General features: G+C 38.0%; 1 protein-coding gene across 11 annotated transcripts in view; it reads left to right on the top strand.

Annotated features, from left to right (window-relative positions):
* GRIP1 (glutamate receptor interacting protein 1) overlaps positions 1 to 15,040 on the top strand; it is a 713,425-nt gene that overhangs the window by 477,153 nt on the left and 221,232 nt on the right. For 10 of the 11 annotated variants that reach the window (XM_039472175.2, XM_074402865.1, XM_039472176.2 and 7 more), the window contains exon 2: positions 7,264 to 7,344. The exons of the other annotated variant lie outside the window; for it this stretch is intronic. In XM_039472175.2, the coding sequence (XP_039328109.2) occupies positions 7,264 to 7,344 (81 nt within the window). The remainder of the gene's footprint in view (positions 1 to 7,263; positions 7,345 to 15,040) is intronic. 11 annotated transcript variants of the gene reach the window in all.

The following is a 15,040-nucleotide window of genomic DNA, read 5'->3' as shown; positions in this document are numbered from 1 at the left end:
TGGCATGCACCTACAATCTCAGCTACTTGGAGGCTGAGCTGGGAGGATCACTTGAGCTCAGGAGTTTGAGGCTGCAGTGAGCCATGATCATGCCACTGCACTCCAGGCAAGGCGACAGAGCTAGACCTTATCCCCTCCCCCCCAAAAAAACAAAAGATCTGGTCCCTTTAGGCATATAAAGCACATCCGTGTCAGAATTATAAAACTATAAGGAAACCTGCAGCGTCAAGGATAGACATTAATGCCATGCAGATGCAAAACAAATAGCAGAAAGGAGGAGGGAAAGTAGATGGGGGAAATCATCTTTTCATAGGAAAGAGACTATCACAGAGCAGCACACTGCCTCTGCTTCTTCCATCAAGCTCAGATCATTCCCTTCTCTTCTGGTGTAAACTTAGCTGAATGGACCACCCTATAAGATTAGGGAAGGAAGAGAAATTAATTCACTCTCTATGAGTTGTAAGCAGCTCTCCATGTTATAGCCTCCATATACCAAAGCTGTAGAGCCGAAGCCTGGGTGGGGCTCGGCAGCCTTCTGACTGTAGGAGAGATCATGAGTGCACTTTTGGGTTGGCCCTGGAAGAATAGGGTTATTTGAATCAGGAATTATTATTATTTTTTTAACTTTCTTTTTTTTTTATTGCATTTTAGGTTTTGGGGTACATGTGATGAACATGCAAGATTGTTGCATAGGTACACACTTGGCAGTGTGGTTTGCTGCCTTCCATCCCCTCACCTGTATCTGTCATTTCTCCCCATGCTATCTCTTCCCACCTCCCCACCCCCCCGCCCCTCCCCCGTTTCCCCCCAACGGACCCCAGTGTGTAGTGCTCCCCTCCCTGTGTCCATGTGTTCTCATTGTTCAACACCCACCTATGAGTGAGAATATACGGTGTTTGATTTTCTGCTCTTGTGTCAGTTTGCTGAGAATGATGGTTTCCAGGTTCATCCATGTCCCTACAAAGGACGTGAACTCATCGTTTTTGATGGCTGCGTAATATTCCATGGTGTATATGTACCACATTTTCCCTATCCAGTCTATCATCATTGGGCATTTGGGTTGGTTCCAGGTCTTTGCTATTGTAAACAGTGCTGCAATGAACATTTGTGTGCACGTGTCCTTGTAGTAGAATGATTTATAATCCTTTGGATATATACCCAGTAATGGGATTGCTGGGTCAAATGGGATTTCTATTTTTAGGTCCTTGAGGAATCGCCACACTGTCTTCCACAATGGTTGAATTAATTTACATTCCCACCAACAGTGTAAAAGTGTTCCTATTTCTCCACATCCTCTCCAGCATCTGTTGTTTCCCGATTTTTTAATGATCGCCATTCTAATTGGTGTGAGATGGTATCTCAATGTGGTTTTGATTTGCATTTCTCTGATGACCAGTGATGATGAGCATTTTTTCATATGTTTGTTGGCCTCCCGTATGTCTTCTTTTGTAAAGTATCTGTTCATATCCTTCGCCCATTTTTGAATGGGCTTGTTTGTTTTTTTCTTGTAGATCTGCTTTAGTTCTTTGTAAATTCTGGATATCAGTCCCTTGTCAGATGGGTAGGCTGCAAAAATTTTTTCCCATTCTGTTGGTTGCCGTGAATCAGGAATTATTAACAGTGTAATTTCTTTATTATGTGGGTCCCTGTGATTGTAGTTATACATCATTTTAACAAGAAGAGAAAGACACAATTAAGTTCTGTTATCAAAAGCCTTAACATCCTTCAGGAAATCTTGCTTAAATTGTAAAGTGTGCTATCAAACTGCCAGGGAAGCAAATGGAACTGGAAGGCTAGTGTCTGAGCGAGAGAAGCAGCCATGATATGTTCATGCTGACCGGGAGAAAATGTTCACAGGACCCGATTACTGCAAAGATTATGGTTCCCCACCACACAAAACTACCATGTTAGCTGAAAGTGTAAATTGGCTTGTTTCTTGGTTTTTTCGATTGAGAAATTCTGGATAAATTGATAGTGGTGGTTCTCCCTTTCTCACCCTGTGCTTCGGTTCCACCTAACCCTAAACCCACGCTCATTCTCCCCGTTGGGTAATCCAGTACCGTGTTCTAATCTCAAATGTAGGGAGTAATGATTACGCCATCACCACTCCATTGAAAGTTTCATTATCTTTTATCTACTTTAAGTCTTAGTTCGCACATAGTAGGCACTAAATTGTGTGGCATTTAATTGAATTCAAGGGACAGATTGTTTTGTTTGCAGTGGAATGAAAACCAGACTTTTCTTCTGAGTTTATAAGGACATGCACGAGCACTGTGGCGTGGTGTGCCCATCTCCTAGCTGCTGGGAAATGGTCATAATGTTTAACTGTAAGAAATGCCTTTTTTTTTCCTAATCAAGATGTTAAGGGGCCTGCTGGCTTAGCAGGTGCCTCAGTTGTGCATAATCAGTTGCTAGGAATTGTTTAGCATAGGCTGATTAGTCTCAGTCAAAGGAAATTAAATTTTCTTTCTTTAGCAAGGCTTTGAACACAGCTAGAAATTCCTGAAGCCATATTCGTATCAGGTTCCTCTGCGTAGCCCAGAGTGAGAAATGAGAATCTCAGGAAATGGAGAGGCAGGAACCAGCCTGATGACACAAGGATGCTGTTTGGTGCCAGGCAAACATTGGAGGATTTGAGAGCATGAGAGGACCTGAGTGCCTTCCTCATGATGTGTTTCTCCCAGCTCCAGCACAGGCGGTTTGTGATGTAGAGTGAAGCATTGTGGCTTAGGTGACTGCTGGTTGCTTTCCAAGTTTATAAACATCAGCTTCCCTTGGAATATGTGATCAAAACTAATTATCTGTGTTTGCCCCTCCTGTGTTCGGCACATGAGGAGACTGGCCAAATTGGGGGAAATGAGAGGGACAGATGGTCCCCCCTCTTGTTGTTCTTCTGTTTTAAGAATGCTTGACTAACCCTTTCTGTGCCTTTGTCACCATGTCAATTCTCCCTGTTAATGGAGGGCATTTTTCCCTTGCCTCATGAGATGTCACTCTAAAGGGACCCCTGTTCTTCCTTATTGTGACCAGCACGTAAGCCCCTATGGAGGGCCATATGTGTGACCGTGATTACCTAGTTGCTAAGATGTCATTAGAAAAGGCTGGCAATGCTGATACTCTGAGATGCCCTTAATGATTGCCTGAAGCATTCATTTAAGTGAGCAGTAGCTGACAAACTGAATGTCTGCTTTGCCCCTGTAGTGACTTTTAGTGAGAATCCCATGTTAATATGATCATCCAAATCTGGGCTGAGAGTCTGCTATGAAAATCATAATTCTTTCATTTAAAGACATTATTTTAAAGGTTGATCAATAAATCCTTCTATAGTCTGAATGAAAAATGAAAGGAAATATATTTTAATACCAGTTTTATAAAGAGTCAGATTTTTCACATTAAATCAATACTTAATAGCTATTGGGTGATGACGTGACTTTAAAAGGAATAGGCTATCAACCTAGAGAAAGAAAAGCAGAGGTAGGAGGGAATCTAGCTTATAACAAATGTTAGATTTTCTTCAGGTTCTTTGTTTACAATAAATGCTCTAGTTTGAAAAAGTGAATATAATTCATTCACATATTCTATCACCAAACATTTAGTGAATGCCTATGATGTGCCAGGTACTGTTCTGATTGATTTCTTTCCTTGCCATTTGACCTGTTTTTTCATTCATTTATATATTTGGATGGAACTTGAAAACCTTGTTAGTATCTCTCCAGTGAAACAAGGGAAAAGTATTAACATAGATTTTCAGTGAGTTTTTTAAGGCTCATCCTGAGGAACAGTGAGCTATATTGATATTGCTTTTAAATGTTATCTTCAAAGAAATGAACTGAAAAGGATAAATTAATTCTGTAGTACCATTTTTAAGTGTTGTTTGCTTTAGGCAACAAATATGTGGAGGAAGGAAGAATGCGATTTATATACACACAAAAAAGATTGGCTGTGTGGCTCACGCTCATTTTCAAAGACTTCCCTGTAGCAATTAACTTACACCATACAACGTCTCTGCTGGTACAGTGTGCCCAGTCAGTCACTCCCGTGACACAGCAACATGCGGACCTGATGACCTATGAAGTCTTATCGTCTATCCAAAAGGGAATAAAGAACAAATCTGGGACTAAGAATTTAAGAAATTCCATCTAGACTCAATTTAGATGTGTGTCCCTTCTATAATTTTATCTTTCTGGGCCTCAGTTCCATTTATAATGAAAGAGTGGTCTAGATTATCCCTTATAAGCATGAAATTCTAGGGATGTTTCTCTCAAGCTGCATTAAGGGACACAGGAGAAGACAGAAGCCTCCATAGCTCTCCATGACTTTATGCTCAGGGATTAGAAATACACCCTGGACATTCTTGTCCTTTAGTATCCTACTGTGGAGCTATCAGCCACGGATTCATTTGGTGTCTTTCCTCCATTTCTATTTTCAAACAAGTTTGAATCAAGAGTTGACTTTCAGTAAATCACACCAAGAGAACTGTATTCATTCTGTGATGGGTAGCTTTTTATAAAATGCCATGGTGCCTCTAAGGTATTTAAAATAAAGAGACATTCTTAAGGAAAGTCTCCTAAAAACTAAGTGTTTTATTGCGCCATGCTGCTCTGCTGCTCTGCTCTCCTTAATGCTCATGATCAATGTTGCCAAGCCCCTGCTTCCCTTCCGTTAGGAATTATTGCTTTCACACTGATTGGCTTTGGCATGATTGGCTTTGGCAATCAGAGTGAAAGCAATAATAATGCTTAAACATTAGATAACACTGAACTTTTTCATTCTGGTCCTTCAACCAATGCAAGATTTGGCTTCTAGATAATTATTTACTTTTGCCCGTGCTCAGTAAGGTCACTCTTGATACTGGGAGCAGGAGTGGAGGTTGGGGGTGGTGATGAAGAGGCTGGCCAGGTGGTCATCTATAATTCAGTTTCAACCTTTTAAGGATGTGCTCAGCTAGACAATCTCAGTTCTAAATCAAGGAAGTTGTTTTCAAATATAAATGAGAAAGCCATTTTACCAGGGTTGACTACTTAAATTCTAAAGAAATAATTCCTTAAAATAGAGCATCTAGTGAAGATAACCCCGGAGTCTCCTGGGAAATCTCTTATTGCCCTTTACAAAAATCCAACACTGGATTCAACTCAACACTTTAATTGGCTGGAATCTTGACAAATCTAAAACTGAGGAAAGCTTTTAGGCTTCCAAGATGCCATACCTAAGCCTGGTGGTTGTGATTATTTCCTGGCTCAGTGCTCTTTGCTCGTAAATACACTGTTTCAAAGTTTCGGAAAATGAAAAGAAATACATTTTTAAAGCAGTCTTATAAGAATCCCAGGTTTTAATACACAGTACATTTGTTTTAGAACAGGCGTCCCCAAACTTTTTACACAGGGGGCCAGTTCACTGTCCCTCAGACCGTTGGAGGGCCGCCACATACTGTGCTCCTCTCACTGACCACCAATGAAAGAAGTGCCCCTTCCTGAAGGGCGGTGGGGGGCCGGATAAATGGCCTCAGGGGGCCCGCGGCTGTAGTTTGGGGACGCCTGTTTTAGAAGGTGCTAATTGAAGCATATTGCCTGTTTATTAAATTAACACTGTGAGACAAGCACTCAAATATTCCAGTGACAATGGTGGGGCAAAGGAGACATTTATAGTGTAATGTTTGCGTTTTGTATTTTGTTTTGTGGGTTTTGATTATACTCAAAATGGTGTTTGCAAAGAGAAGAGTCCAAGACCTGAGATACCACTTCTAAAGCAAAAATGATAATGTTGATTGGTTCGGTGTCTGAAAGTTGGTAGTTTATGGTTGGAAGAATATAAAGAATTGTGTGACAAATTAAATATAAACATGTAACAGCGTGACTTCTATTTTTTAAGTTAATTGCTACTTACAGCAGTGTTAATCTTTTCCTTTTGTCATTGCTTCTAAAGACCTTGTTAGTTTTATGAAGAAATCATGAATCATTTCAAACCAGAAGTTCATCCTAGAGAGGAAATGAGTTTCTCAATTTTGAAACACAAAGCATTTAGTTGGGAGAATTAATGTTCTCAGATGATAAAGTCTTGTTCTGAATAATTTCTTGTTATATTTAATAGTTGGTCATGTACAATATGATTTCTTTAAATTCTTTAACAATTTTCTGCTATTATAAAATGGTAACAACAATAATACATCTTATAGTATGGCCAGCAGTGTCATTTAGGTTATCTAGCTTGACTGAATATGCTAGATAATTATTTTACATTCCATTTACTCAAGCCACATACATCTCATTCTTAAAATGTGCAAGGTTGTTACTCAGACATGTCTTTGATTTTTTATAAATGTCCCATTCCAATTAGGAAGAATTGCTCCTTTCTATTTTAACCTTAATATTTGCCATCCTAGATCACTACTCCTTTATTCCTAGCCAGATAAAATCCTTTCCTAGATTAAGAAAAAAAAATCACCTTACTTAGCACTGAATAGACCCATTGTCTCCATGATCCTGTCACCTCTTGTTTTAATCATTCAGCTTCTTGCCTGACTCTCACAGCTACATTAAGCTTTAGACCTTCTGTCTTCACAGTTGCTCTTTTAATAATTCTGCAAGTTATTTTCATCTCTTTCTAAAAGAGCACAAACCAGATCATTGCAATATGTGTCTTCTTTTGCCAAATCATCGTTCCTTTTCTATTCTCAACCCGACTTCCTCTGGTCTTTCCTCTGAACATCTCTGTCCCCCTGCTTTGCACTGGCTGCCAGTTCACACTCCCAGGAGGAACCTACTAACTCTGAGTGTCTTTATTTCCCTTGCAATACTAACACTCTGTCATCTGCTTATCTGAAATATTACCTTTCTTTTTATTTTCTTTATTCTTCTACCTGATTATTCTTAGCGCCCACTGAGCCATTTTATTTCTTCTTTGTCTTTGTTACACCTATTCACTGGTACTTATATATCCATGAATGTAGGTGACAAACAATTTGTATACTGTATTTGCATACTTCTTATCATTTTATAAACATCTTCACAAGCACTAGAGCTTTTGATCCTGACAACCCTAAGAGGTAGATGAGAATTTTATCCCTTTTTTATAAGGGACGAAACATATTCACAACATTTTCAAAGATTTATTCCACAGTTAGCCAAGTTTAGGACCCAGGCCTACCAACACTTTCCACTGTACTATACCACTTTTCTCTCGCAGAAGGATTGCAATCCGTTAAAAATCTTCACTGCATTAGAAACTGGATGGAAATTAACCAAACGCTTCATTGTACCTTTGCAGATGAGAGTCCCTACACTAAATCCGCCAGCCAGACAAAGCCGCCTGATGGAGCATTGGCTGTGAGGAGACAGAGCATCCCAGGTTAGACCAGACTGTTGGATTTTTCAGCTGTTTTACTTTTGAATCCTGTTATTTGGTGATCCTAAATAATTCCAACTGGTAAACTAACTAACTAAATAAATAATGTTATTTCACAGAGTATAGACTAAATTCTATACCACTTGTTCAAACAATATTCATAAAAACTAGACTTTGGGAAACCTTGCCAACTTGTGAGAATTCGTCTTGTAATCCATCATTGTAAAATCCTTTGCGAAATGACTTGAATTTGTATCGACTCTCACTCATTTACTTACTCTCATCTCTGTTTTCAGGGGATGACTTTCACAATAGCATCCATTTCTTTACTGAGCCATAGCTGGCAGAAATAAGGGATTCGCAATTGCTGCAACAGATCATGTATGCGGAATGCAAAATTACTCCTTTTTTCTCATCTCTTTGAACCTGAACTTGCTTCCCTTGGATAACTCTTGTAAAATTTTGTGATTTTTGTTTCCTTAGGAAAGTATGATTTATGTCTTGGTAGTATAATGAGTGATATCTATGTTTCTCCAGCAAAACATTTTGAAGAAATATCTTTAAACATCTTTACTCCAAAACTTTAATCTTTTGAAGCTTTGGTTTGCAAATGACACAAAAACATGTAAGTTCTGAAACTAAAGGGGAAAAGAAATTCAAAATGCTATTCAAACCATCTAAACTAGGTAATTCATGGAAAAATTCCTTGTAGAAGCAATTGTACTTAGAAGGGTTAAAAGCTTTAGTGCATCTAAGCATTTATTTAAAATGATGTATAATAAATTTTATACAAGCAAACTGAGTAGAGCTAAACCTTAGCTACAGGATTTTAGAGTACAACAGTTTTAGCAATTCAGGAGAAACAAAATGGTGTTTCCTACATTAAATGGAATGGTTTGGCAAATGTGTCCGTGAAAGAAAGAATTTTCCATTTGAATAAATAGCAAGGTGAATCCCATTTGTGAGTAACCCTCTTCATGATTATTCTTTATTTTTATAAATTTTTCAGGTGGTTCTTTTTACTCTTATTCCAAAGGCTTAGATTCATTTTGAAAGTACAGGACTTATGAAGACACATATTATGAATATGTTACATATCCTTGTTTTGGTGCTTTGAAACAATTTGAATTCTGCAATTGGATGGCATCATCCAGTGCTGAGATTTCTTCTATTTCATCCTATGAAACATCATTTTTCATGCTGGTCACATTTAGAAAAACTATTACAGTCAGCTCTGGACTGTGTTATCTGCTTTGTCCTTGTCAGTGTTAAAAACTATCCCAAGTTTGAGGTTCAAGAGTATCAGTTACCCATCAATTCATTCTTGGCTGCTCTCCATTCACTGGTACTCAGTATTCCTCTGTTGGGAAGAAGCAAAAGACTTTACATTGTCCTTACAATTCTATGGAATACTAAGCTAATATCCTATTATATCAGTTTTCTTTTCATGAGTTCTCTAGTGCCACATTCTAAATGGCAATACATTCAAAGGCCTTCTTTTTTCTTAAAGTCATTAAGTAGTTTTTTAAGTTACATGATAAATACACAGAATTGGTTCATCATATTCCTTAGTTTGTGGCACACATTAGTCTTCATCATGAATTTTGCTTTTTCCTTCCCTTTATGTTAGATTTAAAAGTCACTGGAATCATTAACTTTTGGTAAGCTTTATAAGATGCTTTCCTGGAGCTTGACCATTGATAAACCCCTTTTTGTTCATCGGAGGTATTAAGAGTGTTCAGAATATTCTTAGTCATTTAGAACAGCTAAAGAAAAAAGATTACACCAGCCAGAGGGCTAAGAAACCAAATGGTTAATAGCAGATTATTACTTAATAGTATCTCAAGGAGAGAATTAACAAACTTCTTGGAAACTGCTTCCTGACTGACTAATGACTCATGGAGTTCTGATCCCTTACTGTCTTACTTAAAAGTACCTATGAACTCTTGTTCTGGCAAAAAGAAGGGAGTATCCTGAGGTCTTTAGCCAAGAAGTAACTTAAAGAGAGGTAAAACCCGACATCCAGAAGTCTTGACCAATTACCTACCGTCTCGACTTTTGCCTCCACTAAGTCCATGAGAGGGAGAAGAATGCACAGAGGAAAAGTCCAAGTAAATGTATCCTCTTTATTATTCACCAGAGCTTTAGCTGAAAAATCTTGAAGTGGTCTTCGAATGGCTAAGTTGGACCATATATAGCTGTAAAAACCAGAATTAAGGAGAGTCCAATCTTTTGGCTTCCCTGGGCCATATTGGAAGAATTATCTTGGGCCACACATAAAATATACTAACACTAACGATAGCTGATGAACTAAAAAAGAAAAAAGAAAAGACATACACAAAAATCTCATGATGTTTTAAAAACATGTACGAATTTGTGTTGGGTTGCATTCAAATCCATCCTGGACCGTATTATAAGCCTATGGACTGTAGTTTGGACAAGCTTGAGGTAGATGGAAGTTTACAGCCTTAGTCTCCTTCTCCTTTGCTCACTCTCAATCCTACTTCCCTCAAGGTAATGTTTAACATCCCAGTAGCACAGAAAGGTGCCTCTAGAGAAATGTGCACCAATGAAAAGAAGGTTTAAAGGAGAGCTTGGCTAATGTACTAGTGTCTGACCTTCTCAATGCAGAGGCCCCTTCCAAGTAAAATGCAGCTCCAGGGTCACTGAGGGTCACTGACCTACGCCAGCTGCTGGGGAGTAAGCAAACACAGGGAGTTATGTTAATAGAGCTGTGGCTTTTGCCCACATCTTCCCTAAAGCTTCGCTTCCAGTGGTCCAAAGATGATGATTAGATTTGACCATTCGTATTAGCACTTTCTCTGATGAATAGGGTGAAATGTAGTGGAAAAAGAGTGTAAAGTAACAGAAGGTATCTTAAGCTTCTCTATCTAAGTTTTACGATATTTTAAACTGTTCTTTGAAACTTATTCTATAAATGTAGATCTGGTGCTTCTTGAAGTGAACATTTATATACATACACCGACATAAGATTTCTTAACATGGACTCTACCATTCCATGACTAAAACAGAGTAACTTTTAACAATTCTGTCCGAAACAGATAAATTTGAATGTTAATAGAATCATAATTTGCTTTTATTCATGTCAAAATCCATGACTCCTAAATAAACTCCGAATAACTACAGCAATCATTTTATAATCACAAGCCAAATGCATGTCTTTCATTAAATACCAGTTCTAACTGTAAATTCTTTTATCACCCTCCTTTCCTCTTCCTGAAAAATGAAATTGATTAAACACTCTTAGGAGCAAAATGCATTTGCTTTGGATAAAGGCAAAATACATTATTCATGTTATTTGCAAATTTGTCATTTTAATCACGTCTCATATGGCATAAAATATAAGAATAAAAGATTTTTTAGTCTTTCATAAGGTTTTTTGAAATTTTTAATAATGATAGTAAAAAATGGCATGCATGCCTCTATAATGCCAAAGTTTAAGTTTTATATTAGAGACTTAATGTTCAATTAAAAACATTAGGGAGATGTATTTTCAATCTCATTTCTGCCCATTAGTTTACAAAAATAAATTCCAAGGAAAAAGGTATTTAGAACTAACAGATTCTACCATATATTAATGTCTGTTAAAAAGAATCTGTTGATCTGATTCTCCTTTATTTGACAGATGACTGGCGAAATGAAGTTTGACCACTTGAAGAGTTTGTCCAAATCATTAGAGAAAATCGTAGAAACTTTGAGTTTGACATATTTTGCAATAATCTGTGGCCTTGCCCACTTAGAGATGAAGCATTTAACCATGTCTGTCTCATATTTGTGAGGAGAAGACAGGATATTACACTAGGCCTCGAAGCCTAGACTTAGCATGTTACTTATTTGACTTGCCTCCTCTTTCTGCATAGGACATCTTTCTTTGCTATGCCAATTTTGACTAATTGCCCAAAGAATTCTGGACAATTGACAAATGCAGGAAAATGTCAGATATTCATATCTGTTACATTTCTAAACTTTAGTGCACCCAAGAAAATTTTCTTAAATCTGCATCCAGAATAATGCCATGAACATTTGCTTGGGATTTTTTTTTCCTCTCCTAGAATGTAAGAAAAAAAAACTCTTATCAATTTTGTCATAAGGGAATAAAGTTTACATCAGTCTTTCTTGCTGCTTACATTTAGATATTTGGGAGTGGGCTATAAAAATATGAAGCTGAGAGTTTGAAATGTCCAGTAGTCTAAAATGTATACAGTCAAGCTGGTTAGAATACATTCAGGAAAGGTCAACATCTATTGAACAGTCAAAGTCTGGAAAATAATCCCCATAATACCATACCCTTGACACCAGGGAAGAGCTGGTAACCTTAAATTAAGAGACATCAACAGGAATTTTTAGGTTCTGCCTTCTCTGTTCCATATTTTTTCCTGTCTTTGTTACTCATATAATTGGATGCTTCATTTGTGTAAATTTTCATTATTACAGAAGATATATAGTGTGACTTTTACACTAGGACTTTGCAGTTATACCACTGTTCAGGTGCATAAATGCCTGGTTCTGCTTAATCTGGTTAGTTCTGCTATTGAGCGCCTCCAAAAAAAAAAAAATGAGTGAGGCTGGACACAGTGGCTCACACCTGTAATCCCAGAACTTTGGGAGGTAGAGGCGGGTGGATTTCTTGAGCTTAGGAGTTCCAACCTGGGCACTGTGGTGAAACCCTGTCTCTACAAAAAATACGAAAATCAGCTGGGCATGGTGGCATGCACCTGTGGTCCCAGCTACTAAGGACATTGAGGTGGGAGGACTGCCTGAGCCAGGAAATCAAGGCAGCAGTGAGTCATGATTGCAGTACTGTTCTCCAGCCTGGTTGACAGAGTAAGACCATCTCTCAAAAAGTAAAAAATAAAAATAAAAACAAACAAAAAAATGAGTTCATCTCAGGGATGAGAAACCAAAGTCAGTTAAGCAAGTATTAAATGTCATACAAAGTATGCAGTTGCTGCCCAAAGACACTAAGGCAAAGTCTGCTGTTAATGAGGACATGACCAACATGGGGAAAATACCAAGGGAAAAGCACCTTTGTGCTCAGTGAGGCTGTCCCTGCGTCCTAGGAAGTGTCCCAGTGGGCCAAAATGATGACAATGAGAACTAAGGGCCAAGATGTACTCTGCTAAAGCCACTCAGTATCAGCCTGAAGAAACAATATAAGATTAATTATGTTTACCAGGGTTAAAATTACCGAATATTTAAGAAAGTAGATAAATTACATTGCTTCTTTAGAGATAAGTTTCTACCATTATAAAGTCAATACTGAAAGCATTGCAAATGTACCTGAGATTCTGCCCCTCTCCAGTGTCTTGTTTTGTTTTCTGTAGTAGATATCACTATCTTAAATCAACTGATAAATTTGTTACTTTTTTCTTTCTCAGTTCCTAGCTAAAATGTAAGCTACAGGAGGGCAGGTACTCTATTATGTCTTATTCATCTGTAATCTCCAGTGCCTAGAACAGTGCTTAGCAAATATTAGGTATTTCATTAATACTTGTGGAATGAATGAGTAAGCAAAAGTCAGCAGGTAGATTTTTCTCTGTGAGGAATCTGTGACCCTAAGACTGGCATACTTTCCCATAAAAAAATGTGAAACAAGGTCTCTGTTGGCCACATGTTTTCTGTCTCATTGTATGCTGCAGCAGATATTCTCATTTGGTCTTAAAGCTGCAGTCAACATGAAAGGAAATGTCTGCTGCCCAAGACTAATGAATGGAATATAGGTCATCCAAAAGCTAGAGACTTTGAAAGGCCAGAGGTTCCCCCCAGCCTCATTTGTTTCTGTTTGACCAGAAAATGTCTGTGCAGTCCTAAAACACCCAAGGAAAAAGTTAGAGCACCGTTTAAGAGTAAAATTGACAAGATAAGAGTGATTCATTCACATGCTCTGCTTGTAGAAAAGGGCTAAAAAAAATAGGAGGAAAAAAGCTGGTCTATAAATAGAGCAATGTAGAGCAGAACGTATTGCTTATTATGGCAGGTACACATTAAATATCTCCTCCAGAGGACTGATCCAGTTTTCTGTGTGGCTGAGAGTACATACTGACTGCTCCTCAAATAGCACCAGGCAAAACCAGCAGCTTCAGTTGTGTGTTCAGAGCTGCAGCTTTCATTAGTGATTCAGAGAATCAACAGACTATTATGTTTGAACATCTCTCATGCCTTAGTAAACACTGGCTGAAATACAATGAAGTGGTGCATATGCAGCAAGTGATTTTTAAACAATAATTCTTCCAGCATGCAATTTAGGGGACCTTTTTTTGTGGTGACTGTGCTTTGATATTTCCCAAACCCCCTGTTTGAGAACTCCTGTGTTACAGGAGTGGTCGCACTTGATCAGTGTTGTGCTCTGAGTACATGTAGTATTGGAGTGACTGATGACAGCTAGCAACAGCCTCCAGTGTCAGAAAAATTTTACAGGCCAACTGATGATATGTGCATAAGAGCTATAAGGAAAAAGTCTTTTTCCTCTATTACTTTTGTACTGAAAAAAGTTAATTCTCCCATTCCTGGGTTTCGTAGACCTTCAACCTAGGGTTTTAAGTGACTTTAGAAAATTAGGCTGGGTGAAAGTTGTGTGGCTTGATTGGCATTGAGGAAGGTGAAGAAGCATCTTACATAGTTTACTGTTGAATAGAGAACTTGGGCCTATTAATACTCTTTTCTTTTCTTTTGTATTGACCTTACATGACTCAGAACAGTTTCCCAAACTTCAGTTACGTTTTCTTCATGATTTTTGTTATATATTTGTTTTCCACCTATAGCATAATTAATATGATTTTTAGTAATTTTAAATTGGTATACGTTTTTACTTAGGTTTATTGTAGGCTTTACTATCTGTGATTTTATATGCTAATCATATTTTTCTAATAAAATTTTTTTTTCTAACTCTAAACATTAAAAACAAAGGTTTCTGTGTCTCCTCAAATAATCTTGCATCCATCAATGTTTATACACACCTACTTTGGGAAACACTGACTTGGTGAGATTCTTCTCTGAAGAAATGACTTTGACAACCACAAAACTTCACTTTGACAATAAGTAGTTGTTGATTTATGGTGCAGAAACACGTCATTTGAATGAGAGTGAAAGGCGTTGGGGGCTTTCTGCTAACAAATGAAAAGAAACAAGAAAAGAGAAAGAGGAGGTTAAACAATATTATTACGCCAAAGCTTAGGGAATAACAAGAATGACATGACCATAGGAGCAACCTAAGCCCGAAAGAATGTGTGTGTGTGAGAGAGAGAGAAGGTGAGGAAGGGGAATAATTATAAAAGTACTAGTTACCATTTATTTCATGCTAAGTTCCAAGTATTGGAATAGACATTTTTGTGAATATTATCTCATTTCTTCCTCACAAATACCACCAGGGAGAAAATAAGTTTTATTAACTCCCCTCTTACACATGAGCAAACCGAAGATTTTTATTTTTATTTTTATTTTTTGGGTAGAGAGTGGAGGGGGCGGGGATGTGGACAGAGTCTTGTTCTGTCGCCAGGCTGGTGTGCAGTGGCGCAATCTTGGCTCACTGCAACCTCTGCCTCTCGAGTTCAAGCAATCCTTCTGCCTCAGCCTCCTGAGTAGTTGGGATTACAGACGTGCACCACCATGCCCAGCTAATTTTTGCATTTTTAGTAGAGATGGGGTTTCATCTTGTTGGCCAGGCTGCTCTTGAACTCCT

The sequence above is a fragment of the Saimiri boliviensis genome, chromosome 7 (assembly GCF_048565385.1).
Source record: "Saimiri boliviensis isolate mSaiBol1 chromosome 7, mSaiBol1.pri, whole genome shotgun sequence".
In the NCBI taxonomy this organism is placed as follows: Eukaryota; Metazoa; Chordata; class Mammalia; order Primates; family Cebidae; genus Saimiri; species Saimiri boliviensis.
Note: the sequence above shows the minus strand (reverse complement) of the source record. Positions and strands in the feature narration are given on the sequence as shown.